Raw genomic sequence first — 14,207 nt, 5'->3', positions numbered from 1 at the left:
TGTATTTTCATTTATTTGAGAAAGTGGGGAGGAGGAAATAAACCAGAGCATTTTTGGTCTGGGTGTTATGGTCTGTTATTTTAGTGGATTATGTGTTTTTGTTTTTTTTCTTTCTATTCTCTTTTAAACTTAAACTAACAGAACGAATTAAAAGCATGCGATTTAAAAGACGGACGGTTAATTCCTTGTATTCATCATCGTACATTTTCATTCAAGGCTAGGCATAAAATGTATAAAAATGTTTGGAATATGTGTGAAATGTGAATATTTTAACAAAGAGATCGCTTCTGTCAACACAGCTTGGTCATAATAAAGGAGGGGAACGTTGTACTGTGAGAATCTTGACCCTCTCGAATTGATGATTATGACGCCCGTCCAATCATCTTACAGGGGCTGTTATTTCATTGGTGTGCTCGGGTTCCTATTGGCTCATGTACTAAATGCTACTGCGGTGGAGCCACGGTAGGTTGCAGAGCAATGACTTGTGGTTCATGAGGCAACAGACCGGGAGACATCAATGGTGGAGTACGCATCCATTCAGGGAAAGGTCTGACAGAGACCGTTGCTTGGGCTTACATGGAGAGCTGAGACTGAATATGAGATTAACGTCCTTAATGATGTACATATCGTCGGTTGTGGTATTTATTTTGTCTGTATATATCGAATTTTCTGAAGCTGCACCTCGCATCAGTCTATACGATGCGTCGCCTATCTCCGGGAAGCCAGACACAGCCTCCGACACCTGGGAGACCTTCCATACAGATATGCCTCGCCGTTGGTTCGCGTTGACACAGTCTTCTGCTATTGGCATACCAAACCATATCCCAAAAAACAGCCTTCTATCTGCCACAACTGATCCGACGAGCACCGATTTCGACTCCGGGATCATTTTAAGAGCGAAAGGAGACAACACGGCGCCGATTTCCAGGTTAAGCGCCCCCCGCAAAAGATCCGCTGATGCACACACATCACTCTTTGCCCCAGAGAAAATGCTACAGACAATGACGTCCATGGTTTCGCAACGGACAGACAACGATGCGTGGTCGGCAGATAGTGTCGACACTTCTGTTACCTCAGTGGAGAATAGTCAAGGTGAGTGTCGTCGAATGCAGTATCAGTGAAAGTGGATCATTTGGTCTTCAGTGTTATGGTTTCACTTAAAAAGGTAAAGGAAAGAGGCGTGTAGAAAACGAGTCACTGCCGGGCACGTCTAATATATGCTAGAAGAGGAAGGATTGCACTGTGCTTTTGACGCAGAGTCCAAATAAAGCCCATTGCAACAATGGGCAGACCCCATCAGTTTATGCATGCTGCACCGCCTCAAATAATCACAGCGCAAATTGTAATGTCGTCCTGTTAAAAACACTATCCGTCTGTAATGAACATTAACGTGCCCTACATGAGGCCCCTTAATAAAAGATGTGTGCCACATATTATACAGCGTACGGAAGGGGGGTGTAAGGTTGATCCTGTTGTTTAAAGAGGGTATCCACTCTGCCAGGCCACACAGCATCTGTACAGACCCATGGTCATTTTATATTAAGCCAAGCAGGATTTATGTTAAAAGGACATTACATTCAGATCCCCCCGTGTATTCCACTTATTATTATGGATGTGGAATATGTAGAACAAGGATACCCAACCAAAATGGCCAGGCAGCCAAAGCCATGAATGTGGAATGGCAGTGGCACCCCTCCTCTCCCATCTCCAAGCATCAATGTGGAAGTCTTAATTAAATCCCAGCCACAAGCACAAGTTGTGACAATATATATATATATATATATATATATATATATATAATTATTATATTTTTTTGACCAGCGTATCCTAGCTTACCAAGTTGATTTTGCCAAAGACATTTTTAACAAAACATGACTGGTGATGTTTTTTTTTTCCTAGCCAAATATTGCATAAACTGTGTTCCTTGGGGAAAAAAACACAACTGGCCTCATTGTTACTTCCTTCTAAGGAGAACAACAACTCCAGAGTTTTATTTCATATTGTATAATTTAGATGAATAATAATGTATTAATATAAAATAGAATAATTAATAATTAAATATATTAATTTATCGGCGGCACGGTGGACGACTGGTTAGAGCGTCTGCCTCACAGTTCTGAGGACCGGGGTTCAATCCCCTGCCCCGCCTGTGTGGAGTTTGCATGTTCTCCCCATGCCTGCGTGGGTTTTCTCCAGGCACTCCGGTTTCCTCCCATATCCCAAAAACATGCATGGTAGGTTAATTGAAGACTCTAAGTTGCCCGTAGGTGTGAATGTGAGTGTGAATGGTTGTTTGTTTATGTGTGCCCTGCGATTGGCTGGCAACCAGTTCAGGGTGTACCCTGCCTCCTGCCCGATGATAGCTGGGATAGGCTCCAGCGCTCCGGCGACCCTTGTGTGGAGAAGCGGTTCAGATAATGGATGGATGGAATTAATATATCCATCCATTTTCCGTACCGCTTATCCTCACTAGGGTCTCGGGCGAGCTGGAGCCTATCCTAGCTGACTCTGGGCGAGAGGCGGGGTACACCCTGAACTGGTCGCGAGCCAATCGCAGGGCACATATAAACAACCAACCCTTCGCACTCACACCTACAGGCAATTTAGAGTCTTCAATTAACCTACCATGCATATTTTTGGGATGTGGGAGGAAACCGGAATACCCAGAGAAAACCCACGCAGCCACGGGGAGATCATACAAACTCCACACAGGCGGAGTTTGAATATAATATGATAATATTATATCATGTTCGGACTGATATTGGCTCCTTACATCAGGGGTCCAGTTCTGTGGTGTTTCTACATTGACTCATCCTTACCTCACTGTTGTGACAAAAGTAGCTTTCAAAATAAAATTAAACTGATTTGATGTGGGACAAACATAAAATGAGTGGGTCTGCTATTGTTAAGACTCTCTGTTTCAGTGGGGTTGGAACGTCCGCAGTATTGCAGCATCAGTCAGATACAAGGTTGTTAAAAGCTTGTTAAACATATCCAGAAGTTCAATTGTATGTTTTTCAAACATGAGTTGGGTATGGCTAACTGTTAGATTTTCTTCTAAATTTTCTAGCATTTGCGAAAAATACTACCAAGGAAGAACACCTAAGACTTCCTTTTTGTTGTTGTGTTGGTTCCTCAGATATTCTTTTTTTAAAATTATTGTAGCACCTACCTTTATCTTGAAAGGTGACCATTATAGTGAGACAAATTACCAAGCCTTTGTGCTCAATTAGATGAGTTAGGCATATGGCTTAGAAACTCCAATAGCTATAGCATTGTTATGTAATTTATTGAGCTCTGTTTGACTTCAGTGGTCAAAATTAAATTTGCACTTTAATGTGAAATTACCCAATAAAGCTTGAGCTTGGTGCATTCTTGAGCTCCTATCATTGTTCCATTGAAAAGGTAACTTTCACGATAATATCACATCAACAAAGGCATTACCCTCTATCACATGGCAGGGCCTCACAGACAGGTATGCAAGCCTTTACTTTCCATTTTTGCAGTTTGATACCTACAGGAAAAAAGGAAGAGTTAAAATTGTTTTTCACGGTAGCAGCAAGTACTGAGCAAGGCTCGAGAGGAATTTTGGGACTTGTTGTGAACAGCCTACCCCTGTTTGAATAACAGCCATTCTGTCACAACACGTCGCAACAGATAAACTAGACGGAGAGGTGAGCCCAGCCGCCCTTTTTCTTTCCACCGCACACAGGTCTAGTCCAATCGACATCAGACACAGTGTCTGTGTGTGGCTGTAATAGCTTAACTTCACACCTAGTGAAAGGCCATTTTTTAAGAATGAAAAACATTGTGTGTGTGTGTGTGGAGGGGGGGGGGGGGGGGGGCGCATGTGTATGAGGTGGGATAGGCATTAACTGGATTTCACACATTATTTGGCATGATCAGGGTTGACAGTTCTTCTGTGCCTGTTACTGAAGCAAAGAGCCCAGGAGTGTTGGCTCTACAGGCTTGCATAACCACAGGCCTTTTTTAAGTTGCATAAAAGTGCAAATAACACGAGAGGAGCAATACCATCTGAATTGGATTCCAGAGCAGGAATATACTGTATTCGCATTCAGTTGTCCATTTCACCTCATCTAACTGCTAGGTGTGTTGTTGTTTTATTAATTTTTTTAATTTTTTTTTATTTAAATACAAAACACAAATACCTCAGCTGTTGTGCAGTGTTGGCTACTGAACCAAGCACAAGTGTGAGATAATGTTTAATGAGGTCTGTAGTCGCCACTCGTTGCACTGAATCTGAGATCAGATAAATAATAGATAACTACTCAGTGTTGCTTAAGGTCATCTGTGTGTCAACATATCCTGGATTCTTTTGTAAAGTACACAATCTTGAACAGTACAAAATATTTCCTTTACAACTTTTCTTGAAATTAGTTAGTTTCTGTTGCTTGTTGTTTTTAAATGCGATTAATAATACCAATGTTATTCCTCTATTGTCACTATCGATGTCATGGTACACTTTACACACTTCGGTACAAGCAGGATGGGTTTACTTCCCACTCAGCGACAGTGTGAATGTGAGTGTGAATGGTTGTGTACCTCGATATGTTCCCTGGCGACCAGTCCAGGGTGGAGTCTGCCTTTTGCTGTTAGTCAGCTGGCATAGTCTCCAGCTACCCGCAACCCTGAATGGGATAAGCTTTATAGAAATGGATGGATGTGTTCTCTCTGCTTAACATTTCTTGAAATAAAAGAGAGTATTTAGAAGCAATGTACCTTTTAAGGCTCAACAGAATACCTGCAGTCCTGTATTGTGGGGTTGGGGGTGGGGGAGGGGTGGACTAAAAATTTGCAGTGAGGCCTCAGGCAGATGCAACCTGAGATTATACTATGGTACAGTATCTTGCAGGGGTCACCAACATGATGCCTGCAGGCCAGGTAGTCTAAAGGACTCCATGAGTAGCCCGCTTGCCTGTTCTCAAAATAACTCACCAGTGAAGGGGCATTGTGAGTTCCTAGGAATGTCGTAGAAGTAATGAGGTTCATAGAAATAAAGTGTTGCATATTGATATTTAAGCGGCACGGTGACCGACTGGTTAGAGCGTCTGCCTCACAGTTCTGAGGACCTGGGTTCAATCCCCGGCCCCGCCTGTGTGGGGTTTGCATGTTCTCCCCGTGCCTGCGTGGGTTTTCTCCGGGCACTCCGGTTTCCTCCCACATGCCAAAAACATGCATGGTAGGTTAATTGAAGACTCTAAATTGCCCGTAGGTGTGAATGTGAGTGCGAATGGTTGTTTGTTTGTATGTGCCCTGCGATTGGCTGACAACCAGTTCAGGGTGTACCCCGCCTCCTGCCCTATGATAGCTGGGATAGGCTCCAGCACGGCCGCGACCCTAGTAAGGAGAAGCGGCTCAGAAAATGGATGGATGGATATTAATATTTATCTGTTCCTACATTAAATTGTTGTTTAATTATTGTGAAAATCATTAACATGATCAATGTCTTCACATACAGTAGATCAGGAGTGTCAAACATATTTGTCACGTACTACATTGTAGGTATGTTTTTTCACAGAGGGCCATTATGACTGTGAAACTATATAAATGTTTTGTCACCTCATCATAGTATTATATATACACAACAAATTGATGGCTAAGTAGTTTTGAAATCGGAAGTCAAGGACAATAGTTGAATTATTCAAGTTACATTAACAAGTGGTTTGGTAATAAAAATGCTTTCAATATAGCTCAATGTTTGTTTATTATTTATTACATATAATATTTTGAAATTTTGGTACAGATTTTAGCAAGACTCATGGAAGTTGATGCAAATGATTGGCTTTTGCGGGCCTCATCAAATGATGTGGTGGGCCGGATGTGGCTCCTGGGCGTTGTGTCTCACACGTGACAGGGTGATTATCATTAATTATTAATGATAACATAGCTAACGTTATTGTGAGCAAACATGTTGTTTCAGAAGTGTGAATCAAACTGGTAGCCCTTTGCATTAATCAGTACATAATAAGTAGGTCTCAGTTTCAAAAAGGTTGATAACCCCTTGTATAAAGGGTCATGATCGTAGTTTGTATGATAACCCAGTGCAAGAGTAATTAATTTGACTGGGTTTTAAAGTTGTGTTAATGACAATATTTCAATTTCATTTACCAGTGCTTTACTGTAAACTAATACAGTACAAGTGAACAAGATTTAGTAGGGCCGAAACACATTGTAATGTGTAGTTTTTCAACTGACCCCTAAAAAACCCATTATATTGCTCACAGCTTGCATGGGTGAGTGTATAATATCTCTTGTGTGTAGTGCAGTAAATGATAATGTAGAAAACAGTATAATGTCAAAGTGTTCCATTTAAATGCTTTTTCACCTTAATGCACATTTACACAGGTACCACCACGGATTAGACTTTGCATGTATTTAATTTATCGAGATAATTTCCTACTGCAAATGGTTGTCGTGACATAAAGAAATTAATACTCAAAGAAAGCATATGTCAGAGGCTTTCAGATATAAATGTAGGATTTGTACAAGAATATTACATGTTATACAAACAGTAAACAATATCATTTTGTTGAAGGTTTTGTGTTCTTTGTCTCATGGGCAATTTTTGTTTACTGGAGACATTGTTTATACTGCATGTTAAAATTAAAATGTTATAAGATAAATCTGATTTCAGATCAGAATTGTTGTCAAAGTGATAGTAGAACCATTTAAATATTGGTTATTCTATACTGGTTGCCTTTTGGAAAAAAACAAAAAACAAATGTAATCATATTCTCTACCAAGCACCAAATGATTAAATATCATCCAGTCATGTAAACACAGTTTCATCCTTTTGTCTCACCTATTGTTGTGCTTGTTTGTCCACCCAGATGGCTTCTGTAACTGCAGCACTGGAGGAGAGGGGATTTTGTATCCGGAGGAGTGTAACCAGAGCACTGGTCAGTGCTCTTGTCTGGATGGCTACAGTGGCCTACAGTGTGACGACTGTGAGGAGGGGTACTTTACCAATGGCACCAGCGGCTGCCTACCCTGCGCCTGTGACTCATTTGGTGCAGTGAGCCACCTATGTGACAGGTACTCTTCTGAAGTGCTTCAATGATTGATTTAATACACACTGGCCATGTTGGGGCTTTGTATTGGTTGCTGGTATTTCTTTCAGCTTGTGCATATGATACCAAGATAAAATCATGAAAGATGTATGTCAAGTTAAATCGTTCCCTCCTGTAAAAAGAAGAATAAATCCTTAAAAGATGAAAATTAATTACATCAATGCCTATGATGAGTGTATGTAAACCTCTAACAAAAACTGTAAGATGTGCAGGGTAAATACAGAAACTGTATTCTTGTTGTAACTGAAACTCTTGTTGTAATCACATTTACATTACTTTTGAGCAATGCCCCACACTTGCAGTCACTTTGATGTGTTATATTTTAATATTATTCAAAGTTTACAGTAATAATTGGCATTTAGTGTAGTGTGGTGTCTCCTGCAGTGAGTATCATGAAGAAGTCAGTTGAGGTTACTTTACATTGCTACTGTGTGTCTTCAACTTTTGAATTTTAAGTCTCGGTTTGAGATCATACAGTTGAGATAAAGTATGAAACACCCCTCATTCCCGTGATTCTCAGGTCATTAAATTGATCGCAACTTGACTGTTCTGGTTGTCTTAGAAGACGTTTCACCTCTCATCTGAGCAGTTGAGTTTCTCCACACCGACACTGGCTAGTCTGTCCTAACTAAACACTGTTGCATGAACTGATGAAGCCTGCTCGGATGAGAGCCAAAACGTCTTCTAAGAACCAGAACAGTCTAGTTGCAATCGATTCAATGCCCTGAGAAAGCCCTCAGTCCCCCCCATCCCCCTTTAGCCTGTATTTCTCCGTGTTTAGTTTCCAAACACGGCTGATAACTCAGCCCAATGGATTTGACAAGATTTTGGAACATTTAATTTAGAATTTCAAGACATTGTCTTCCAATTTCTTATTCGGTTTATTTTTATTTTATTCATTTAGTTTTGTTTTTTTGTTTTTTTGCTGGGGACTAATAATGTACAAGCTGGTGAAATGTCTTGTGACAAAACTCTGAGTTAATTAATCAACAAGGGAAATCTGGAAATGCCAAATAACATCCGTAGTAGTCAATAGAAAATTTGTTTCCGAGCCCGTTATAAGTTGTGGTCAATAATATTAAACTTCAGTCCCGTAGATGGTGGTTGTTTGCGTTACAAAATGGTTTACAACATCCTAGCAACTACAGGAGAAGAAGGCAAAATGTGTTTTTGTGTGTGAAGCTAGTAATATACATTGACACAAAAGAATGATTGTATGATTTTTATAAATGGACAAACTGACACAAAACAACTTAATTTGCATTTGAATGTACACTCGTTATTATGTGGGAAATGTGATTTTGAAGAATTGCTGAGAATTTCGCATCTACTACTCTTTGTGAGGCCTATGAGCGTGCAGCGTAGAAGGTTATTTCAGCATTTTCTCATAGTAACTTACTGAATATAGGCTGTCTGAGCCTGGCCACTGCCACCCTAATAGCCTAGCAGGGACTCCTCCTGGAGCTAATCACTGTGAGTACGCAGATTAGCCATCTTTCCAACCCCCTAGCCTCCTGTTGCTTTCAGCATTTCTCTCATTTAGTAATGTGAGGCTTTTTAGGCTGCTTCCTGCTCAGTGAATAATACAATGTGGTGGCAGTGAAAACATACTTACTTACTTAGTAAATTGACCTGATGCATAGAAATCCTACTCAAGAACATTGTGGAGTCCTGCAAATCACAGAGTATTAAAATAAAGTTTCATGAATTACTGCTACTGGTTTCAAAGTTCCCCTCCTTGAGCCGTCACCTTATCGTGGTGGAGGGGTTTGTGTGTCCCAATGATCCAATGATCCCACCTGTGGGAGGGGCCATAGGGGTTGGGTGCAGTGCGAGCTGGGCGGTGGCCGAAGGCGAGGACCTTGGCAATCCGATCCCCGGCTACAGTAGCTGGCTCGAGGGACGTGGAATGTTACCTCTCTGGCAGGGAAGGAGCCAGAGCTGGTGCGTGAGGGTGTCCACATGTGCACTTGGCACCAGGACACCCTAGGTCGCAGTTCGATGATCAATTTTGTGGTCGTGTCAACGAACTTGCGACCGCATGTCTTGGACACTCTGGTAAAGAGAGGGGCGGAGCTGTCAACTGATCACCACCTGGTGGTGAGTTGGCTCCGATGGTGGGGGAGGATGCCGTTCCGACGTGGCAGGCCCAAACGTATTGTGAGGGTCTGCTGGGAACATCTGTCGGAATCCCCTGTCAGAAGGAGTTTCAACTCCCACCTCCGACAGAACTTTGCTCATGTTTCGGGGGAGGCGGGGGACATCGAGTCCGCGTGGACCATGTTCCGCGCCTCCATTGCTGAGGCGGCCGACCGCAGCTGTGGCCATAAGGTGGTTGGTGCCTGTCGTGGCGGCAATCCCCAAACCCGTTGGTGGACACCAACAGTGAGGGATGCCGTCAAGCTGAAGAAAGAGTCCTATCGGGCCTTTTTGACCTGTGGGACTCCTGAGGCAGCTGATAGGTACCGGCTGGCCAAGCGGAATGCAGCTTTGGTGGTCGCTGAAGCAAAAACTCTGGCATGGGAGGAGTTCGGTGAGGCCATGGAGAAAGACTTCCGAATGGCTTCGAGGAAATTGTGGTCCACCATCCGGCGTCTCAGGAGGGGGAAGCAGTGGACCATCAACACTGTGTATAGTGGGGATGGGGCGCTGCTGACCTCGACTTGGGACGTTGTGAGCCGGTGGGGAGAATACTTCGAAGACCTCCTCAATTCCACCGACACACCTTCCCATGAGGGAGCAGAGTCTGGGTTCTCTGAGGCGGGCTCTCCTATCTCTGGGGTTGAGGTCACCGAGGTGGTAAAAAGCTTCTCAGTGTCAAGGCCCCAGGTGGATGAGAGTTCCTCAAGGCTCTGGATGTTGTAGGGCTGTCCTGGTTGACACGCCTCTGCAACATCGCGTGGACATCGGGAACAGTGCCTCTGGATTGGCAGACTGGGGTGGTGGTCCCCCTTTTTCCGGGGACCGGAGGGTGTGTTCCAACTACAGGGGGATCACACTCCTCAGCCTCCCTGGTAAGGTCTATTCAGGGGTGCTGGGAAGTTGAATCTCAGATTCAGGAGGAGCAGTGTGGTTTACGTCCTGGCCGTGGAACAGTGGACCAGCTCTTCACTCTTATCAGGGTCCTCGAGGGTGCATGGGAGTTCGCCCAACCAGTCTACATGTGTTTTGTGGACTTGGAGCAGGCGTTCGACCGTGTCCCTCGGGGTGTCCTGTGGGGGGTCCTTCGGGAGTATGGGGTACCGAACTCCCTGATACGGGCTATTCGGTCCCTGTATGACCGGAGTGAGAGTTTGGGCCGTATATCCGGCAGTAAGTTGGACTCGTTTCCGGTGAGGGTTGGACTCCGCCAAGGCTGCCCTTTGTCACCGATTCTGTTCATAACTTTTATGGACAGAATTTCTAGGCGCAGCCGAGATATAGAGGGGGTCTGGTTTGGTGGCCTCAGCATTGCATCTCTGCTTTTTGCAGATGATGTGGTTCTGTTGGCTTCATCAAGCCGTGACCTCCAACTCTCACTGGAGCAGTTTGCAGCTGAGTGTGAAGCGGCTGGGATGAGAATCAGCACCTCCAAATCTGAGACCATGGTCCTCAGTTGGAAAAGGGTGGCGTGCCCTCTCCAGGTCGGGGTTGAGATCCTGCCCCAAGTGGAGGAGTTCAAGTATCTTGGGGTCTTGTTCACGAGTGAGGGAAGAATGGAACGGGAAATCGACAGGCGGATCGGTGCAGCGTCTGTAGTGATGCGGACTTTGTATCGATCCGTTGTGGTAAAGGAGGAGCTAAGCCGGAAGGGGAAGCTCTCGATTTACCGGTCGATCTACGTTCCTACCCTCACCTATGGTCACGAGGTGTGGGTCGTGACTGAAAGAACAAGATCCCGGATACAAGCGGCCGAAATGAGTTTCCTCCGCAGGGTGTCCGGGCTCTCCCTTTGATATAGGGTGAGAAGCTCGGTCATCCGGGAGGATCTCAGAGTAGAGCCGTTGCTCCTCCACATCGAGAGGAGCCAGATGAGGTCGCTGGGGCATCTGATTCCTCCCGGACGCCTCCCTGGTGAGGTGTTCCGGGCACGTCCCACCGCGAGGAGACCCCGGGGACGACCCAGGACACGCTGGAGAGACTACATCCTTCGGCTGGCCTGGGAATGCCTCGGGATCCCTCCGGAAGAGCTGGATGAAGTGGCTGGGGAGAGGGAAGTCTGAGCGTCCCTGCTAAAGCTACTGCCTGCGCGACCCGACCTCGGATAAGCTGTAGAAAATGGATGGATGGATGGTTTCAAAGTTTGATTACTATTATGTAAACTATTAGTTATAGGTAAATAAAAGTCGATGAGGTGGGTGTGATCGTAATTTCACGTAATTGTTCACGTTTCTTATGTAAGAAGCAGTCACTGACTTATTGACACAGACTTAACAACTCAACTTTCAAATGCCTTTAGTGCAGTATAGCAGGAAATCTGATGATTTCCATTTTTAGATGCCGCAAGTAAACAATCATACAAGTCCACCTCACAGTGAGCAATGGGGGAGTGTTCATATGTGCAAGTATTTTGTAACAATCAGATCATATCAGACTCTGCTATATTTTGTGAACCTCTCTTGTGGCATTTTGTGAAAAATCAAGGTCTAGATTAATAATAATAACAATAAGAAGCAGAACAACGCATTACACTTATAGCGCTTTTCTCAACGCTCAAAGACACTTTTCAATTGCATACATTATTCAGTCACTCCACAGTCACACCTTGTGGTAGTAAACTACATGGATAGCCACAGTGTGGTGGAAGCATGGCTGCCATTCTGCACCTACAGCCCTTCTGACCACCACCAAACATCTAACCACATTCATTCATAAGCAATGTGGGCTAAGTGTCTTGACACCGCGACAGCATGCACTCGGGCTGGATACGAACCAGCAACCCTCCGGTTTCAGGGCGTACTCTTATCCTCTGTACCATTATCATCACTGGATCAACACTAGATCAACTTCAGTATGTTTTCATAAATGTTCCTGTTTTTCTGGACAGTGGCAATAGAATAGGTTGTGTACTTCAGTCATCCATTATTTTCATTGCTTTTTCAAGCAAGTTCTTAAAATTATTTAATCAATTCATATGTAAAGGTGGGTGTAATGTCACAGGTTGCTGTAGGTTTCTTCACAAACCTAAATTTCCCACAGGGCTTTTTAACAGCTCTTTTAGGGTTTCAGGTTTTTATTGATTCATACTTTTCATATGTATGCCCAACTTGTTTTGTGTTGTGCCCTGCAGGAAAAGGTAGAAAAGTTTACTGTTACTAAGATGTTCTGAGATCTAGTGCATTACTTAAGACAGAAAACAAAGTGAGCTGAGCTGCTTATTTTGCTTTTTGCAATGTTTTGGTGCAAACATGTTTTAGGTAAAACAAGTTGATTAGGGAAGTAGTTAGTCACCAAACAATATATTTTTGGTTAAAACAAACACCACTCACTTGCCTCAGGTCATCAAATGTGGAGTCCTGAAAATCAAACACATTAAAGTGTTGTCTGTAGATACTACAACTTTAGAAAAACTTTATTCATAGAGTGTAGTTTTCATGTGTTTCATACAGAGGTTAACAATCATGCTAACAGTGTTGATGATGTTAAACAGAATACGTTTTCTTCTTCTTTGTGTTTGTTGTGTGTGTGTGTGTGTAATCGCCTTAGTATTTGAGCCTATATAAAGTTTTTTAAATATTAATGGTTAAATGGTAAAAATGCATTTTGGAGAGATTATTCCTCCAAATCTGCAATTGGCTGGCAAACAGTTTAGGGTGTACCCTACCTCTCCCCTGAAGTCAGCTGAGGTAGGGGCCAGCACACCTGTCAACTGAGTGAGGATAAGCGTTATGGAAAATGGATGGATATTCCTCCAAACACCAAGGTGCGGTCAAGGGCAATTTGAGATATTTCACAGTTTGATTATCCATACAAATGTTGCTAAACCAGTTGTCTGTCATCAAATTAAGTCCATCCTTGGTGGTATTACAAGCTTTTGAAAGTCAGGTGACATCTGTGATTGGATTTTTGAAATACAGACTGCTCAGTGTGCTTAAAGGCCCTAATGAGATTTACTCTTCTTGTTAGGTCATAATGTGGTATTCGCTCTGCTTGCTTGTGCACAATTCATGACATAAAATGGACGCAAACATCGTTAGCCACTATGTGGGTTAGGTAATACATTATTGGACCAAACTACTTGTCTCTGTCACAGCACTTGCATTAGTACTTTATTTGGGTCAGCTCCTGCAGATATTGTCTGGGAGTTATTTTTTAACAATACTGCCTAGTGACTGCCAGTCTGGAATTAAATATTGATTATGGGTGCAGAGGTTTCCACCTCTGGCTTTTGTCAGAAAGTGTATGCATCATTGCAATCAGTCCATCTATGCATCTTTTTGCCCTGGGGAAAAGATGTTGTGCTGTGAATACTTTCTGGATGCACTGCAGATAAGAGGGACTACCTCTTTAGTCATGAATGTTTTATATCAGGTTATGTGTGGAGAAGGTGTGTTTAGCAAGACTTTTTTTAATTGAAATGTCCCATTAACAAAGTTAGTTGCGCTCTAAAAGGATGGGTACAAGGCATAGTAGGTTAATTCCAAACACCTTGACTGTGAATGAGCAACAATGGACTGCAGGGTTGGAGCTTTACAGCCATCTATTTTGATCTATATATTTTTTTTCTTTTGTAAATGTAAACTGAAAGTGGTTTTACCAAATGCAGTCTTAGTCTCGGGAATTTTGAGCAGTAACAGTTTCTGAACATGTTGAGTGGTTATGAGACCAGTTTAGTAAAGTGCTTATATACGGTGGACATGTTGCCTTTCAAGAGTCTTTGTAAATGAGCCAGTGCATATCTTGTCATACAGATAACTGTGCCTACTCCACCTTTTGATATAAAGTGCACTGATGGGTGGAGTGGCTGTCGCTTGTACTGAATCTAAGTGCAGAGTGAAAAACAAGTCCAGTGATTTTAGTATGGAGAGATATGTCTAGATAATGTCGCCATAATCCAACACTGATAAAAAGACAGCTTCAAGCAGCTGTTTCCCATATGGCGGGGGCACATTTCTATTACTTAATGTATAATAATTT

At 43.1% G+C, this 14,207-nt stretch overlaps 1 protein-coding gene across 2 annotated transcripts in view; it reads left to right on the top strand.

Annotated features, from left to right (window-relative positions):
* Window positions 1-443: 443 nt before the first annotated feature.
* Window positions 444-14,207, top strand: part of si:ch211-158d24.2 (multiple epidermal growth factor-like domains protein 9) — a 395,895-nt gene continuing 382,131 nt past the window's right edge. For both annotated transcript variants that reach the window (XR_009787558.1, XM_061766332.1), the window contains exons 1-2: window positions 444-1,092; window positions 6,852-7,056. Coding sequence is in view for 1 of the 2 variants with exons in the window: in XM_061766332.1 (XP_061622316.1) it covers window positions 492-1,092; window positions 6,852-7,056 (806 nt within the window). In the remaining variant the exon portion in view is untranslated. The remainder of the gene's footprint in view (window positions 1,093-6,851; window positions 7,057-14,207) is intronic.

The sequence above is a fragment of the Phyllopteryx taeniolatus genome, chromosome 3 (assembly GCF_024500385.1).
Source record: "Phyllopteryx taeniolatus isolate TA_2022b chromosome 3, UOR_Ptae_1.2, whole genome shotgun sequence".
Taxonomy (NCBI): Eukaryota; Metazoa; Chordata; class Actinopteri; order Syngnathiformes; family Syngnathidae; genus Phyllopteryx; species Phyllopteryx taeniolatus.
This window is presented reverse-complemented; position numbering and strand designations above follow the sequence as displayed.